We start from the raw sequence: 13,880 nt of genomic DNA on the forward strand, positions 1-13,880 counted from the left end.
GACGGCGGACAAAGATGCATAGCAACAACAATCTCAACATATATATATATAATTACAGTCTGCAACTATGATCCTTGATCCATTACTAAATACATTGATGGCACTGAATGTGTACAGATAGAGGGAGAGCAGCTCACTGGGCCATGGGAAGTCCCCCGGCAGTCTATGCCCATTGCAGCAGAACTAATGCTTGTCCCATAGGCACGCCTGAGCCAGCTCTAACTACTGAATAAGCTTTATCAAAGGAACGTTTTAAGGCTGCTCTTAAATGAGAGAGTGTCTGCCTCCTGGTCCAAAACTGGTAGAAGGTTCCACATCATGCAGGAGAGGAGCCTGATATAGTTGAAGGCTCTAGCTCCCGGTCTGCTTTTGGAGATTATGGGAGCCACAAGTAAGCCTGCATACTGGGAGACAGTGCAGTGTTCTAGCGGGTTAAGGCACAACCAACTCTTTAAGATAATGATGGTGTCTGATCATTAACCCATTTTGACCTGAGATCAGATTCTAAAAATGTCTTCTACATCCTGACAGTTTTCTGAAAAAGCTATGTTTCTATGTCAGTCGTTCTTCGATTTTTCAAAAATAGCAGACCTACAAGCTCGTAGCTCGCCACTCGGTGGCGCGCTATGAGCTTGTAGGGGCGGTGGTGGCTCAGGCGGTGGCTCAGGGGTAGAGTGGCTGGATGGTAACCGCAAGGTTGCCAGTTCAAACCCGGGCTCCCTCAGAGTGTCGAAGTGTCCTTGAGCAAGACACTGAACCCCTAATTGCTCCTGATGTGCTGGTTGGTGCCTTGCATGGTTTCCGCTGCCATCGGAGTATGAATGTGTGTGTGAATGGGTGAATGTAATGCACAATCTATGTAAAGCGCCTTGGATAAAGGCGCTATATAAAATGCACCATTTACCATTTTTGTAGATCTGCTATTTTTCAATAGCTAAAGCATAACATGATGCTAACACCAAAAGGGGTTCCCGCCCAAAATGGTTTAAGGGCTTTGTAGGCGAGCAGGGGTATATTCTAAATTCTATTCTGGGTTTCACAGGGAGCCAGTGCTGAGAAGCTAATGCAGGATAAATATCATCTTTTTTCCTAGTTATTGCCAATACATGTGCAGCAGCATTCCGTACCAGCTGGAGAGTCTTTAGAGACTTGAATGATGTCTCGTAGAGTAATATAGCAGACATTACATTAGTGTTACTTTACCACTGCTTGTACTACTTTGCAATGGTCCACTGCCTGTGAAATGTTGTCGGATTTTATTGCTGCTTTTTCTCATCTTTGTTAACTTTTGTATTCTATGTTGTTGTTCTCTTCGGAATAGAAATTTAAACGGCCAAAATAACAAGTGACACATTTTTTTATTACATTTTTTCAGAGTCCGCTACAAAATAAGGGCCTGGACCTGCACCACATAGCTCGTGGAAGACTTAATGTCTTATCTCTGCTTTATGTTTTGCATTTCAAAAATCCGTTGTGGGTTCTCGAGTGTATCCAATTAAGTCTCTAACTCTGCCTATTTCCCCTTGTTTTTCCTATCTTCATTAGGATAACTTGACAGATCAGATTCTCCAGAATGTTGAGACTCTACTGAAGCAGCTGGGAACCAGAAATAATGTAAAGGTATGAAGTAATTTATTGTCGTCGTCGCCATATAACCCTTTTTCTGAACTCATCACTCGGACTCAACTGAAATGATCATGACCAAGTGGGATGTCAAACGCCTTTTTGAGTGGTACAACCACTCCTATAGACAGCTATGTGTGTCCCTGGGTCTGTCCCTGGGTCCCTGAGTCTGTCTGAGCACGAAAATAGCGTTTGTTCACCACCAAGTGTCACTGTTGCACAGCCTAACACACAGACAGACACACACAGGCCAGGGAGGAGGGCTTGTACAGTACCGTACCGTACCGTACCGTACCACTCACTGCAGACAGATCAGATTTTTTAACCTTTATTTAGCATGTATAGGGGTTGCTATGCTTTTCACAGTGTGACTAAATGCCAAACTGTCCACAAACAGGGCTTTGTCTGCCCAATCAAAAGTAGACATTGTTCATAGAACTTCATACAATGGAGAAGTATTGTACAGTACTTATGCTATACTGTAGGTGTATTTAATGATCGCTTTTTCCATTTGGCCACTGTCACAACTCTAGTTGATATGCCTGCAAGTGGCCCATTTGACAAAGCGGTGACATACAATGGCATCCTAATGTCTCGGCTTCAGCACTGAACGCTGCATTGTGAATTGTGAACCTTTGTTCACAGACGGCACACAGGGACAGGGTCCCACTGGTACACTTAGACATACAGTACACAATCAGTAGCTGCCCGGATTGATCATAGTCTGTTCGTTGTTCACTCACATTCTTCAAACCAGTGGTTTTCAAACCCCCAAATTAATATGGATTTGGCCACATTGTGACGCATTGTGAGCGTGTAGATCTGCTATTTTCAAATAGCCGATGTACATAATGGGTTAAAGTGGTTGAACTGATGTTGATGCTACTGTATATCAACTAATATTGCATGGGGACCCCCTTATGGGGACCACCCTCAAGGACCTCGGAGTATCCCTGAACACCACTTTGAGAACCACTATCTGACTGCTTCCTGGTTGAATTATTTATTAGGGTTTGTGACAATCACAGTAAATGGAGACCTGGTTTGCCTGGTAGATCCAGATATTAATCCCACCTCACCCTACCCATTCCCCATTGCTGCTCAAGTGTTTAAAAAAAATCACACCCGTGTGAACTGAGTGGTGTAAGGCCTGTCTGACGTAATGAAATCATGTCTGACGTAATGAAATCACACCCGGGTGAACAGGGTGAACATAGCAACCATGCTCATTTTTTCTGCACAGACTAACAAAGCCAGTTGTAGGAGTGGTTTACACCACTCAAAAATAGAATACAGCAATACACACTTCACTTTAAAGTTGAGGTGCTGGGTTTAAAAGTGACATAAGAAAAAGAATAAACCCACACTCATCTGCTCCAATGTAATTTATTGACAACATTTCGAGCTTCAGGCTCATCGAGTCAAACTTGAGAGGTGTGTACCTCACCGACTTAAATAGACACCCACAGGTCAGGTGGGTGACCACACTTCTCAAGTTTGACTCGATGAAGAGCCTTGGCTCGAAACATTGTCAATAAATTGGAGCAGATGAGTTTGCAGGTTTATTCTTTTTCTTATTCTTTTTCTTATGCTAAAGTGGTTTTACCTGTATTATTGCCAACTATATTTTGTATCTGCTAAAGTGTTTTTTACCTGTATTATTGGCAACTTTTTTCCTCTTATTTTATTACATGCAGTATTATCATTTTTTATTACCAGGTATGTTGTTTTTACAGTAATATATTGTATTGTTGTTGTTAGCACAGTCTTTGCTGCTCAAGTGAGTGTCTTTGAATCTCCTGTACCTAAAGACATGCGGTATATCTAATATACCTTCCCCGTGTTTCTTCACTAGTCCAAAATAACGCAGTTTGCCGGCCACTGCTACAGAGCTGATTATGAGGTTATTATATATTCCCTTCTTCTCTGGAATACTGCCTCAAAGCAGGCCAGAGATAGAAAACGTTCCCTGATGTCATCGCTAGGGACACACATGCATCAGTAAGCAGGAACTGGGGATGGCAATTAAGGACCGGGAAGTCTGGCGTGGCATTGTGAAATCCATGATCTCAAACCGTGGTCGAAAAATGATAATGATGATGACAGACAGCATAGCGTGAGTCAGTATTCAAAATGAAAGGATATACTGTATGTAGAAGGGAGTTCCAGCCGCGCCTGTAGCCTATAGCAGGCCAATCTGGTGCATCTCAGGAGCAGGACATATATATGCGAACAAGAAGGCACTGGAGCAGCTCAGACGATTTAGGCCCTTATTTTATTTGTAACAGGGTGCAGGTAAAAAGCGACAACGTTTCGATGTGTCAATTACATCTTCGTCAGGTCATATATACTGTATGCTTTGTCAGTTTGAACCATATTTGTGTGAGAAATCACTCTCGATATGCTTAAATAGAGTGTTAAGTTTGTCTCTGTGAAGAGACGCTCGACCAGCAGTCTGTGGCAAAGAGACTGAGGTGGCCCAAAGGCCCAAAACCAGACAGACCAGCATCAGTCTTTCCCTGTGTGAAGTGCGGAAGGGATTGCGAATCCCACATTGGTCTACTCAGACACACTGAACGCTGCACCAAAAGTCTCTCGAGACTGACAGATGCCAATGAGAGAGATCTCCTAATCTAGGTAATCACGGTTTTGACCAGATGAGCATACTTCACTTCTGTCTTCATTTCTTACTTCAACATGCCTCTCGTTTAGAATATTAATGCTTCTAGAGAGACTTTATCGTAATCATCGCGAGGTAAGCAAGCAGCATTATGCCTCCCTGTTTTTGTACGGAACGGAAGCGGGGGGGGGGCTTTCAGAGTAAAAGCTGCCATATCTGCCCGGCACCCCGAGCTCCTATTTTGAAAGAAATCCCGGCACTCATTGTGTTAAAGGCAGTCGTCGACTCGTCATCCACTTGAACACAGAGCGTATCCATAATTAAAGTTTCAGTTAATTAAACTGTTTCTGAAAACCAACTGTACCCTTCATGTGATTGCAAGTTGCATGGCGGAAATGTTAACTCAATGGGGTGTAGTGTGTCGTCGTCGTCGTCCCCCCCCTGCCTATCTCGATACCAACACCCACTCAGCATGTTCCTTTGTACCTTTCCCCTTGAATAAACCACATTTAGCAGATTTAGCAGCAGGCGCCAATGGAAATAACAGGTGAAAGGATTGCGAAAAAGTATAATAATACCGAGTGGAACGGTGTTGCACCATCACAAGAGAAATCTGCGTGTGTGCGAGAGAGGGGCAGATGAAGGATGAGAGAGAAAGGTGTGTGCGTGCGTGCGTGCGTGCGTGCGTGCGTGCGTGCGTGCGTGCGTGCGTGCGTGCGTGCGTGCGTGCGTGCACTCTGTATCTTCCTCTGTGCTGCAGTGCTATGTTTCACGGGCAGGCGAGGGGTGCCTCCATTCCGACACCATCCATTCCTAATTAGGCCGTCTCATTTCTTCTCTCTCTCTCTCTCTCTCTCTCTCTCTCTTCTCTAACATTATTCTTATTTTCCACCGCACTATGGGAGTTACTTACTTTAAAACAAAAGGACCCCCCCCCCAAAGAAAAAAAACAACAACAGTGTTTTCACATTTTCTCCGAAGATACTGTAGATCTGAGCTATATTCACAGCTTTGGCCGTATATAAGCCTACTGTATTGATCACCAACATGGACCATTTTCCGTTAATGGCTTTATTTTTTTAGATTTTGTGTTTGTTTATATCTTCTCCAAGGAATTCAAATGTTACTGAATTTACCTGCATAATTGAGTCAGTTCTGTCTAGACATCATTGCACATCAATAAGTCATGGATGTTTGTGTTCAATAAATATTTTTTCCGGGGATACTTTTATGCTAGACTTGTCAGATACTGTACATCTACGCTTTAAAAGTAAGCGGTAAAACACAACAACTTTGACAACAAATATTGGATTACCTACCGTATCTCAAGCTAGTTTTAAGCCTCTGCATGTTGATGTTCCTGCTTAAGTGAACAAACAGTACTGTATATCCAATAGCTTGCTTGAACATCAAACAAACCGTGTTATAATGATGATTGGGAATGTGTTCAGCAGCAATGTCAAGCATACTGTGAGTCATGGTGATGGGGCTAAACGTAGCAGATAACCACACGTCCTTTAGTGACACAACTATTTATTTACCCAGGGGTTCTCAACCCGTGGGTCGCGACTCGTAACCGCGACCCCCCCCCCCCCCCCCCCCGGGGGGGGGGGGGGGGGGGGGGGGTCGCCAACTTATTTTGGGGGGTCCCCAAATTATTTTTTATTTTTTGCAACTGAATGGCTGTGCACAGAGTACATGCATAAACTTTCCTTAATGATTATATCTGGTTTCAGTATTCATTTATGATATATTTTCTCTATTATTAAGGTTATAATAATACATTTTAGTCGACTAAATCACCTGTAGATTTTGTCGACTAAAATCTTATGACATTTAGTCGACTAAAACTAGACTTAACACTAAAACAAATCCGGGTGACTAAAATGTGACAAACTAAATGAAAACGTTTCAAGAGACTATACGACTAAAACTAAACAGAAATTTGCTGCCAAAAACAACAGTCTTCCACCACTGCGTCTCCTCCGTAGGTGTGGTTCTACAACCAGGCGTGGCACGGTGTGGTGTCCTTCCTCGGCGTGGCCAACAATGCCATCCTGAGGGCCAGCCTGCCGGCGGGCCAGGACCCTCGCCAGTATGGCGTGTCCGTGTCCAACCATCCTCTCAACCTCACCAGGGAGCAGCTCTCCTACGCAGCCATGTGAGTCGGTCCTCCATGTTGGAACGGTGCCGTGCTGCTGTACCAGTGTCGATTTTGACGGGGGAATTACATTTTAGTCAGTCTTTTGAATACATTTTCATTTAGTTATATTCTGCTAAATATCATGCGATTTCAGTCGACTAAATCTACAGTTGATTTTGTTGACTAAAATGTGGCCTTGATGGTGTTGTAATGCCTGATTTTACTTGCATGCTGAAAATAGCCAACACCCGACCGCAACCAAGCATAAAATGACATGTCTTTTAGTTCTACTGGATCTCTTCTCCACTAGTCCCTCACTAACATTTTTGTCTAGTTTTTATTTGTTGACGAAATTGTCAATATCTTTAGTCTTAGTTTTAGTCATCATAGCTTAGTTTTTATTTTGTTTTTACTTTTTATTTTGTTTTCGTCAGTGAAAAAATGTAGTCGACGAACATTTTTCATCCTAATTTTAGTCAACCAAATCAACACTGTACTGTGCAAGCTGGGGGGTGAAGGGAAAGTGACTCTCTGATAGAGAGAGAGAGAGAGAGAGAGAGAGAGAGAGAGAGAGAGAAAGAAAGAGGGGGAGGGGGGAGAGAGAGAGAGAGAGAGAGAGAGACGTGTGGGAGGAGACGAATGCAGGGAGAGTAGGACACAGAGGAGAAATACAATAGAGAGTGCAGGACAGTTGGATGAGGGATTCGTGGAGTGGGCGCACACATGTGCCGGCCCATAGGGAGCCTCATGTTGGGGTATACTGTGTTTTCCCTCTAATGTTGCTCAGCCCAGGGCTCACTTTGGTAGCAACTCCCCCATGAGGGTGGGAGATTAATGAAGTGCTAAGCCACAACTTTTATGGGCTGGTACAGTATACCATATGGATATATACTAGTGTACAGTATTGCCTGTCTTTGGAGTGTTGTTTTATTTTCCGACTATACGACAAGTTGCTGGAAGTGAAGCTCCCCTGACTTCATCATCTGGGATGGGGGAGGAGAAGGGTACTCCAGGCTCGCTGTTTGCGATGATTATACACGCTCAGAGACAAACATCATCATATTTTGTCATTTAATTATGGTGTTTTGCCTTCTTTTCTTTTTTTTTCTGGCTCCCCTGTGCTGGCTCAAGTCAAGCAGCAGCAGCGTGGATTGTCTGTGCCCAAACTGGGCTGCAAACACTGCATTTTATGGGGTAAACTCAGTCCAATACTGAACAAACACTACGGGAGACATTATCACATCCCCAGTTTTTATACCATTCATTTTTCACGTTTGAATTAATGTAAACGGGCTGTTTTCATTTCTTTATTTTTTCTATGAATTTCTATGGAATGCTCGTAGAAAATCAATCCTCACACAGAGCCTTTCTCACACATGCAGCGTTCACAATGTGCCATGCTACATTAAGCCTATTCTATCAACACTTTGTAATGGGATGAATCCCAATATTCTACTTTCTCGCCCATTGTGGATAATGCCGCCGCACGCTCCACACAACTTCAAACCCGGCCTACACGGAGCAAATCAACGGCAACCAATTAATTACATGGCGGAAGCGGTTCTATTCGTTCCCCATTGTGTCAGCGCAAACCCTGGTCAGGTATTTATGTAGTGATCAGGCGTGGCCGACAGGCGTGAGTTAGAGAGCGACGCTGCGGCAGTGGGGTTAGCAGATAATTACGATGCCCTCCCTGCCGTAGATCCAGGCCCAGACGCTTTTCACCGTCCCGTCCTCCCCTATCTCGCTGTGTGGATTGCGACGCCTACAATTTATTAGCCATGATGTCCGGATAAGCCTGGGCTCTTGCGCGTCCCTGTTGAAGCAGTGTGTCTCTTGGAGAAAGGAGCCGCCACAAAAGCAGGATGTGATTATGTGCAGTGGTGGACAAAGCACTCAAGCCCTGTAGTCAAAGAAGATACTGTTGGGGGAAAAGGAAAACAAAAATCAAAGGATGTGTTTATTTGGTAATATCACCATGTCCATTTTGTTATTGGGGGAAAAAAAACCTTAATAATAAATATGAAGTACCCACCTTGGCGCATCTTAATCCCAATGGTGTGCTGCGTAAATACTAAGGAAACGTTTATGTTGTTATGCGTTCTAAACGCAAAGCAAATATTGCAAACTTTAAAATGTCATGGTCTAAAATGGTCAGAGTTACAGTCTACAGACTTATAAGGGTCCATTTATACCACCCTAAAGGAACCTAGAGAGTCCATAGAATCCAGTTTGAGAACCACTGGCATAGTGCATGTGCAGTAGCTCTGTGCATAAAATAGCAGTGCATGCACTCTGATAGCACCAGACCACACCTCGTTTTAGGACCAACACACCCACAGACGCTAAATAAGATCATTTAAGATAAGATATTTAGTTCCTTGTTTAATATAGGCTACTGAATGTTTTGTTAGTCCAGGATTTTATACCTCAAAATGTGTTGTTTTTGAGAGTAGCGTGTAGCGGCCCGAACCTCGAGTTTCTGCTGCCGAATTAGTTACATTTTCGCTAGACACAGACTGTATCAAATATAAGTGACAGACTGTTTATTTTTGGACCACAATTCTTATATGAGACGATTTTAAGATGACCCTATGTTATTATCCATAGAGAAAAACGTCTGCGAACCCCATATGCAACCAGGGGATGAACGAGTGACATCAGGACTTCTGTGCTCTATTTCTCCATAATTGCACTTTAATAACAGCTGAAAGCATTCTACAAAATAATGTATTATTCCCCCCCCCCTCCTTCTGCATTGTACCAAGTACCAAGTAGCACTACTAATGGCCTAAATGTCGTGCTTGGTGCTCAAGAGCAGATTATTATCAGTTGAAGTTGCAAATCACTCCAGACCTTGTTTTGAACTCCTGGAGGAAATCAACACATGCAAATCCTTTCCTCTGCTGTGTGTCTTCCTCACTGTTCCATCTATTAGTTCATTAGCGGGTCGCTTGTCCTCTTCCTCAAAGCAATTAGACAACTTCAGCTGTTCAAGGTTAGCTCATTAGCCATTTTGTCACCTTAAACTGCCCGCCTTGCTGGCTAGAGCACGCAACAAGCAACAGAACCTGTTGAAATGTGGAGCAGCGCGGCCAGGCCTCTCGCTGCGGTAAAGGATTTCATATTTATGTGTCCTAATTGCGTCTGGTTGGTACTGATAAATGCAGCCGCATATCCACACAGGGTAACTTATTTAATATGCTAATTGCGCCACAGGAAGTCTTGTGAGAGATTATCACAGGCCGAGGGAGTGGGGCATACTGGGGTTAATAAAATATATCAGTTTCATTCACTGCTAATTACAAAGACACGGCCAAGACATTATGAAGGATGATGAGGACGATGCATTATGTATGTATCACAGTGAATCAAAGGTCAACATCTCAGACTCAGAGAAGGAAATTGATTGAACTCTTCAATACTTCAGACAGCAAAACCAGACAAGATTAGAGAGGGATTACAGTAGAAAGGTGTAATATTAGAAATCATTGTCTTCTACTACCAGTAAGATGCCCTAAGGGCGAGGTCACGTGCACGCATGCGTAGGGGCGCAGACTGCTGGGCGAGCGCTGTCGCTTTGGCATGGGGGGTCAGAGCAACATATGGAATTAATGCTGTATTGGCCATATATGGAGCGTGTCTTGAGTGTACAAGGTTTGATGAGGTCGGATCAACATAATGGAATGTCAGAACAGGTCAGCTCCATATATGGAGATCTAAGGGTGGGGGTGTCTTGAGTGTACAGGGTTTGATGAGGGCCCAGGTAGGGCCGGCCCTTAATTTTCCGGCCCGTGGCTGTGCTAATAACTTTGGGGCGGACAAGTCTAATGGACAGGTATCAGTCAAAAGGGGGAAGCAATAACATCTGGAATGTCAGCTCCATATATAGAGAGAGTTGCTGGCCGGCTCCATACCGTATATGCAGATCTAGGTGATGATCCAGTCTTCTCCATGTATGGCTATCCAGGGTTTGATGAGGTCAGTGTCGTGATCTTCATATATGGAGACGCCCATATATGGAGCGTGTCACGAGGCGTGACAGACTGACGGCCATATGTGGTGGCGTGACGTGTCACAAGGCGTGACAGACTGACAACCATATATGGAGGTGTGATGGATGGACTGACGGACTGGCTGACATGTTTTGCAGGTTTTCATAGTAATCTGCGACCTATGGTCGCAAATAATTATACAATTAAGAGGGGCTTATGTCCTTAAATGTAGCCTAGTATATGGTATAGCAGTGGCAGCCACAAATTGTCCTTATACTGTACATCTCCAAGTTGGCTCGATTGCGCGGCCAAAAACTGAAGAATTACAAATTAAAATAAATATATAATAATAATTATTAAAAATGTTAACACTCAGGAATCAGGAATTCAATGTGGCTGTGGTTGTGCCCCTGCAAGAGTCATACATCATAGACACATCACAGACATCTCATAGGTGACATCAGTCGTCTTCCGATTGGTCAACTGCCTTTTGTAGTGTAGCACAGAACATGTATAAAGACCTCTGTAGCGAGTTGACGTAAGCACATCTGCCGTCTGTACCACCATCATGTTCAGAGCCGTCGTCCGACTCTCTGTCCAGTGTATAACGCGTGTGCAGCCAGGGTGTCGTCAGGCTCCAATTACAGCTGCCCTGAGGTGTTACTCGCATGGGAAGCAGGAGACGGACGAAGAGTTTGACGCCCGCTGGGTGACCTATTTCAACCAGCCCAACATTGACACTTGGGAACTGAGAAAAGGGATGAACACGTTGATCGGTTACGATCTGGTACCTGAACCAAAGGTTATCGAGGCAGCACTTAGAGCTTGTCGGAAGTTGGATGACTTGGCCAGTGCTATCCGAATCTTGGAAGCTGTCAAGGACAAGTCAGGCCCCTACAAAGACACCATCTACCCATACCTGATTCAAGAACTGCGGCCAACACTAGATGAACTTGGAATCTCCACCCCTGAAGAACTGGGCATTGACAAAACTCCGTCCCCCTTCTAAAGCAGGAGGGGGAGATGCTTGTCCAGGCCTTTACATCCTCTAGACTGGACTACTGCAACATACTTTTCATTGGGATTCCTGGCAAGAGTATTCCTAATGATAGTCCAAACAAATCTTTACTCGGGGCCCCTACTACCAATCTACACACCACGGGGGACCAGGCCTTCTGCTCGGCAGCACTGCGCCTGTGGAACAGCCTTCCTATGGACTTGAGAGTACAGCAGACCCTGGACTCTATTAAAACTGAATATTGAATATTTTTATTTTGGAAGGCCTTTTCGTGTTGAACTGTTGTGTGACAGATGTCATCAATGTCCTCTTGCTTGACGTTTTGAGTGGCACTTTCAGAAATGACGTCATGTGGCAGCCAAGTCACATTCAGACCGTACGACGTGTGGAAATGTCATAGCTAAGCCAACCGATAAATTGCGACGACGTGTACACACGTCCTAGCGCTTTTTCATTGATATCAAACGGGGTAAAAAATATTCAGATTTTTTTTCTTTTTTGGTTGGCCTATCCTTCAGCACCATACTCCTTGCTTTTCGTGCATGTGCGCTGCCGTTCACTTCCTTGTTTAGCGCTCAGAAATAAATGCTCGCCGCGCCTAATCTATGGAGCTCTCCGTGCTTTTGACCAGATGTCTATACTTCCGTCTTCATTTCTGACTTCAACATGCCTCTCGCCCCAGAATATTAACGCTTCTTATTTGACCAAGATTGGCTCTGTGCTTGGACCGCTCTTTTCCCCCCTTGCTGATCTACAAGTTCACAACGCAGTGCAATCCGTTTTGAGCTTGTAGATGCTCCTTGTGGTTGAATGCTAGAGTTCAAGTTGTTAAACCTCTTTGACATTTCCTAGCTCTCCCATATTACTCCCCTAACTCTAATACCTCTAATAATGGAGTGCAGAGATGATTGAATGATTCGTTAAAAGATATTAAACAGAGTTAATTTATGTAATTTATGTAAAACTTGCAAGGGAGTTTATGATTAATTTGTGCTAAAAAATACTTCTCTTTGATTGTTTGCAAGTGTTTGAATCGCCAACTAATTCAACTCATTAAGTATCATTGCTATTGCTACCAAGCCACATGGACGGACACATCAATCTTCTTAAATGACAATGATATAATACACTATGATACATGTTACAACATTGTTTAAGTGCACCACCCTTGTGAAAATGGAAGATGAATTGTGCTAGCCAAAGCTACTATTTTCAGTTCTGCCAAAGCTATTTCTTGACTTGAAAAAATAATTTCATGGTGTGTTAGGCTACGAGTTTAGATGTATCGCAATGGAAAAGTTATATTTTTACTCTGCACAACTTGCTCTCGGTTCAACCATGCACTCTCTGACTTATTGACATAATCTGTGTTGGGTTTAAATGTCTTTCTGGCCTTCATTTCTTTATTGTTGGCAGAGGAACAACTGTGGTATGAGTGCCTAGTGTAGTGTGCAGCAAACTTGATTATTCTTTCAAGGAAGTCTGTTTCCTCTTTAAAATAACCTCTGTAAAAACATGACATGTCTAACTCATGAGTCCTATGAATTTACCATGTAATTGGGTTTGCCTCAAACATGATGTCCTGTCAAACAATTCAGTGCTGTCGAGGCAAAAGGGGACATAAAATCAATTATTGTCATTTGGCCGGATCAAATCAAGACACATTAGCTGAGAGGCAAAATTCATCTCTAGAAAGCAGTCATGAAAGTACTGTAACGTTCCGTATCCGTACATACATATGCTGTCCTATTGCAATGCTCTGAAACACCCTGATAGTGATAGTAACTTTTTGCCCTCTGTGCTCTGTCTAATCGCAGGGTCACAACATCCTCAGACGTGGTGGTGTCCATCTGTGTGATCTTTGCCATGTCATTCATCCCTGCCAGCTTTGTCCTCTTCCTCATCCAGGAGAGAGTGAACAAAGCCAAGCACTTGCAGTTCGTCAGCGGTGTCAACCTGACCGTCTACTGGGTAGCTAACTTTGCCTGGGATATGGTAGGTACCTCCATCAGACAGCCATGTCACCTTCTTAACCCATTCTGACCTGAGATCAGATTCTAAAAACGTCTTCTACATCCTGACAGTTTTCTGAAAAAGCTATGTTTCTATGTCAGTGGTTCTTCGATTTTTCAAAAATAGCTAAAGCATAACATAATGCTAACGCCAAAAGGGGTTCCCGCCCAAAATGGGTTAATTGAGTCTCGCTGCAGGGGTACACGGCTCTGCACTCTCACATTATTACCTGCCGTTTTGCCTGGTGCAGAGCGGGAGACTCTTTGAAATAAAGCAGTGCATGCCAAAAGGTTAGGGCCATATGGAGGATGTGCATTTGCACATTCTTTAAAAAGAAAATGAAGTATTGCTTACTTACCTTGCATGCGTTTTCTTTTTGTCATTGCCTGACAGTACATCTTTGAACATTTATAACCTGAATCTAATGCATCTGCTCATTTAAGGGCAAGCTCTCGAGACACGGAACAC

General features: G+C 43.6%; 1 protein-coding gene across 1 annotated transcript in view; it reads left to right on the plus strand.

The window, feature by feature from the left end:
• LOC306914597 (phospholipid-transporting ATPase ABCA1) overlaps positions 1 to 13,880 on the plus strand; it is a 272,775-nt gene that overhangs the window by 190,811 nt on the left and 68,084 nt on the right. The window contains exons 36-38 of the mRNA XM_079491713.1: positions 1,546 to 1,620; positions 6,235 to 6,404; positions 13,217 to 13,394. Coding sequence (XP_079347839.1) covers positions 1,546 to 1,620; positions 6,235 to 6,404; positions 13,217 to 13,394 — 423 coding nt within the window. The remainder of the gene's footprint in view (positions 1 to 1,545; positions 1,621 to 6,234; positions 6,405 to 13,216; positions 13,395 to 13,880) is intronic.

The sequence above is a fragment of the Electrona antarctica genome (genome assembly GCF_951216825.1).
Source record: "Electrona antarctica genome assembly, chromosome: 21".
Classification (NCBI taxonomy): domain Eukaryota; kingdom Metazoa; phylum Chordata; class Actinopteri; order Myctophiformes; family Myctophidae; genus Electrona; species Electrona antarctica.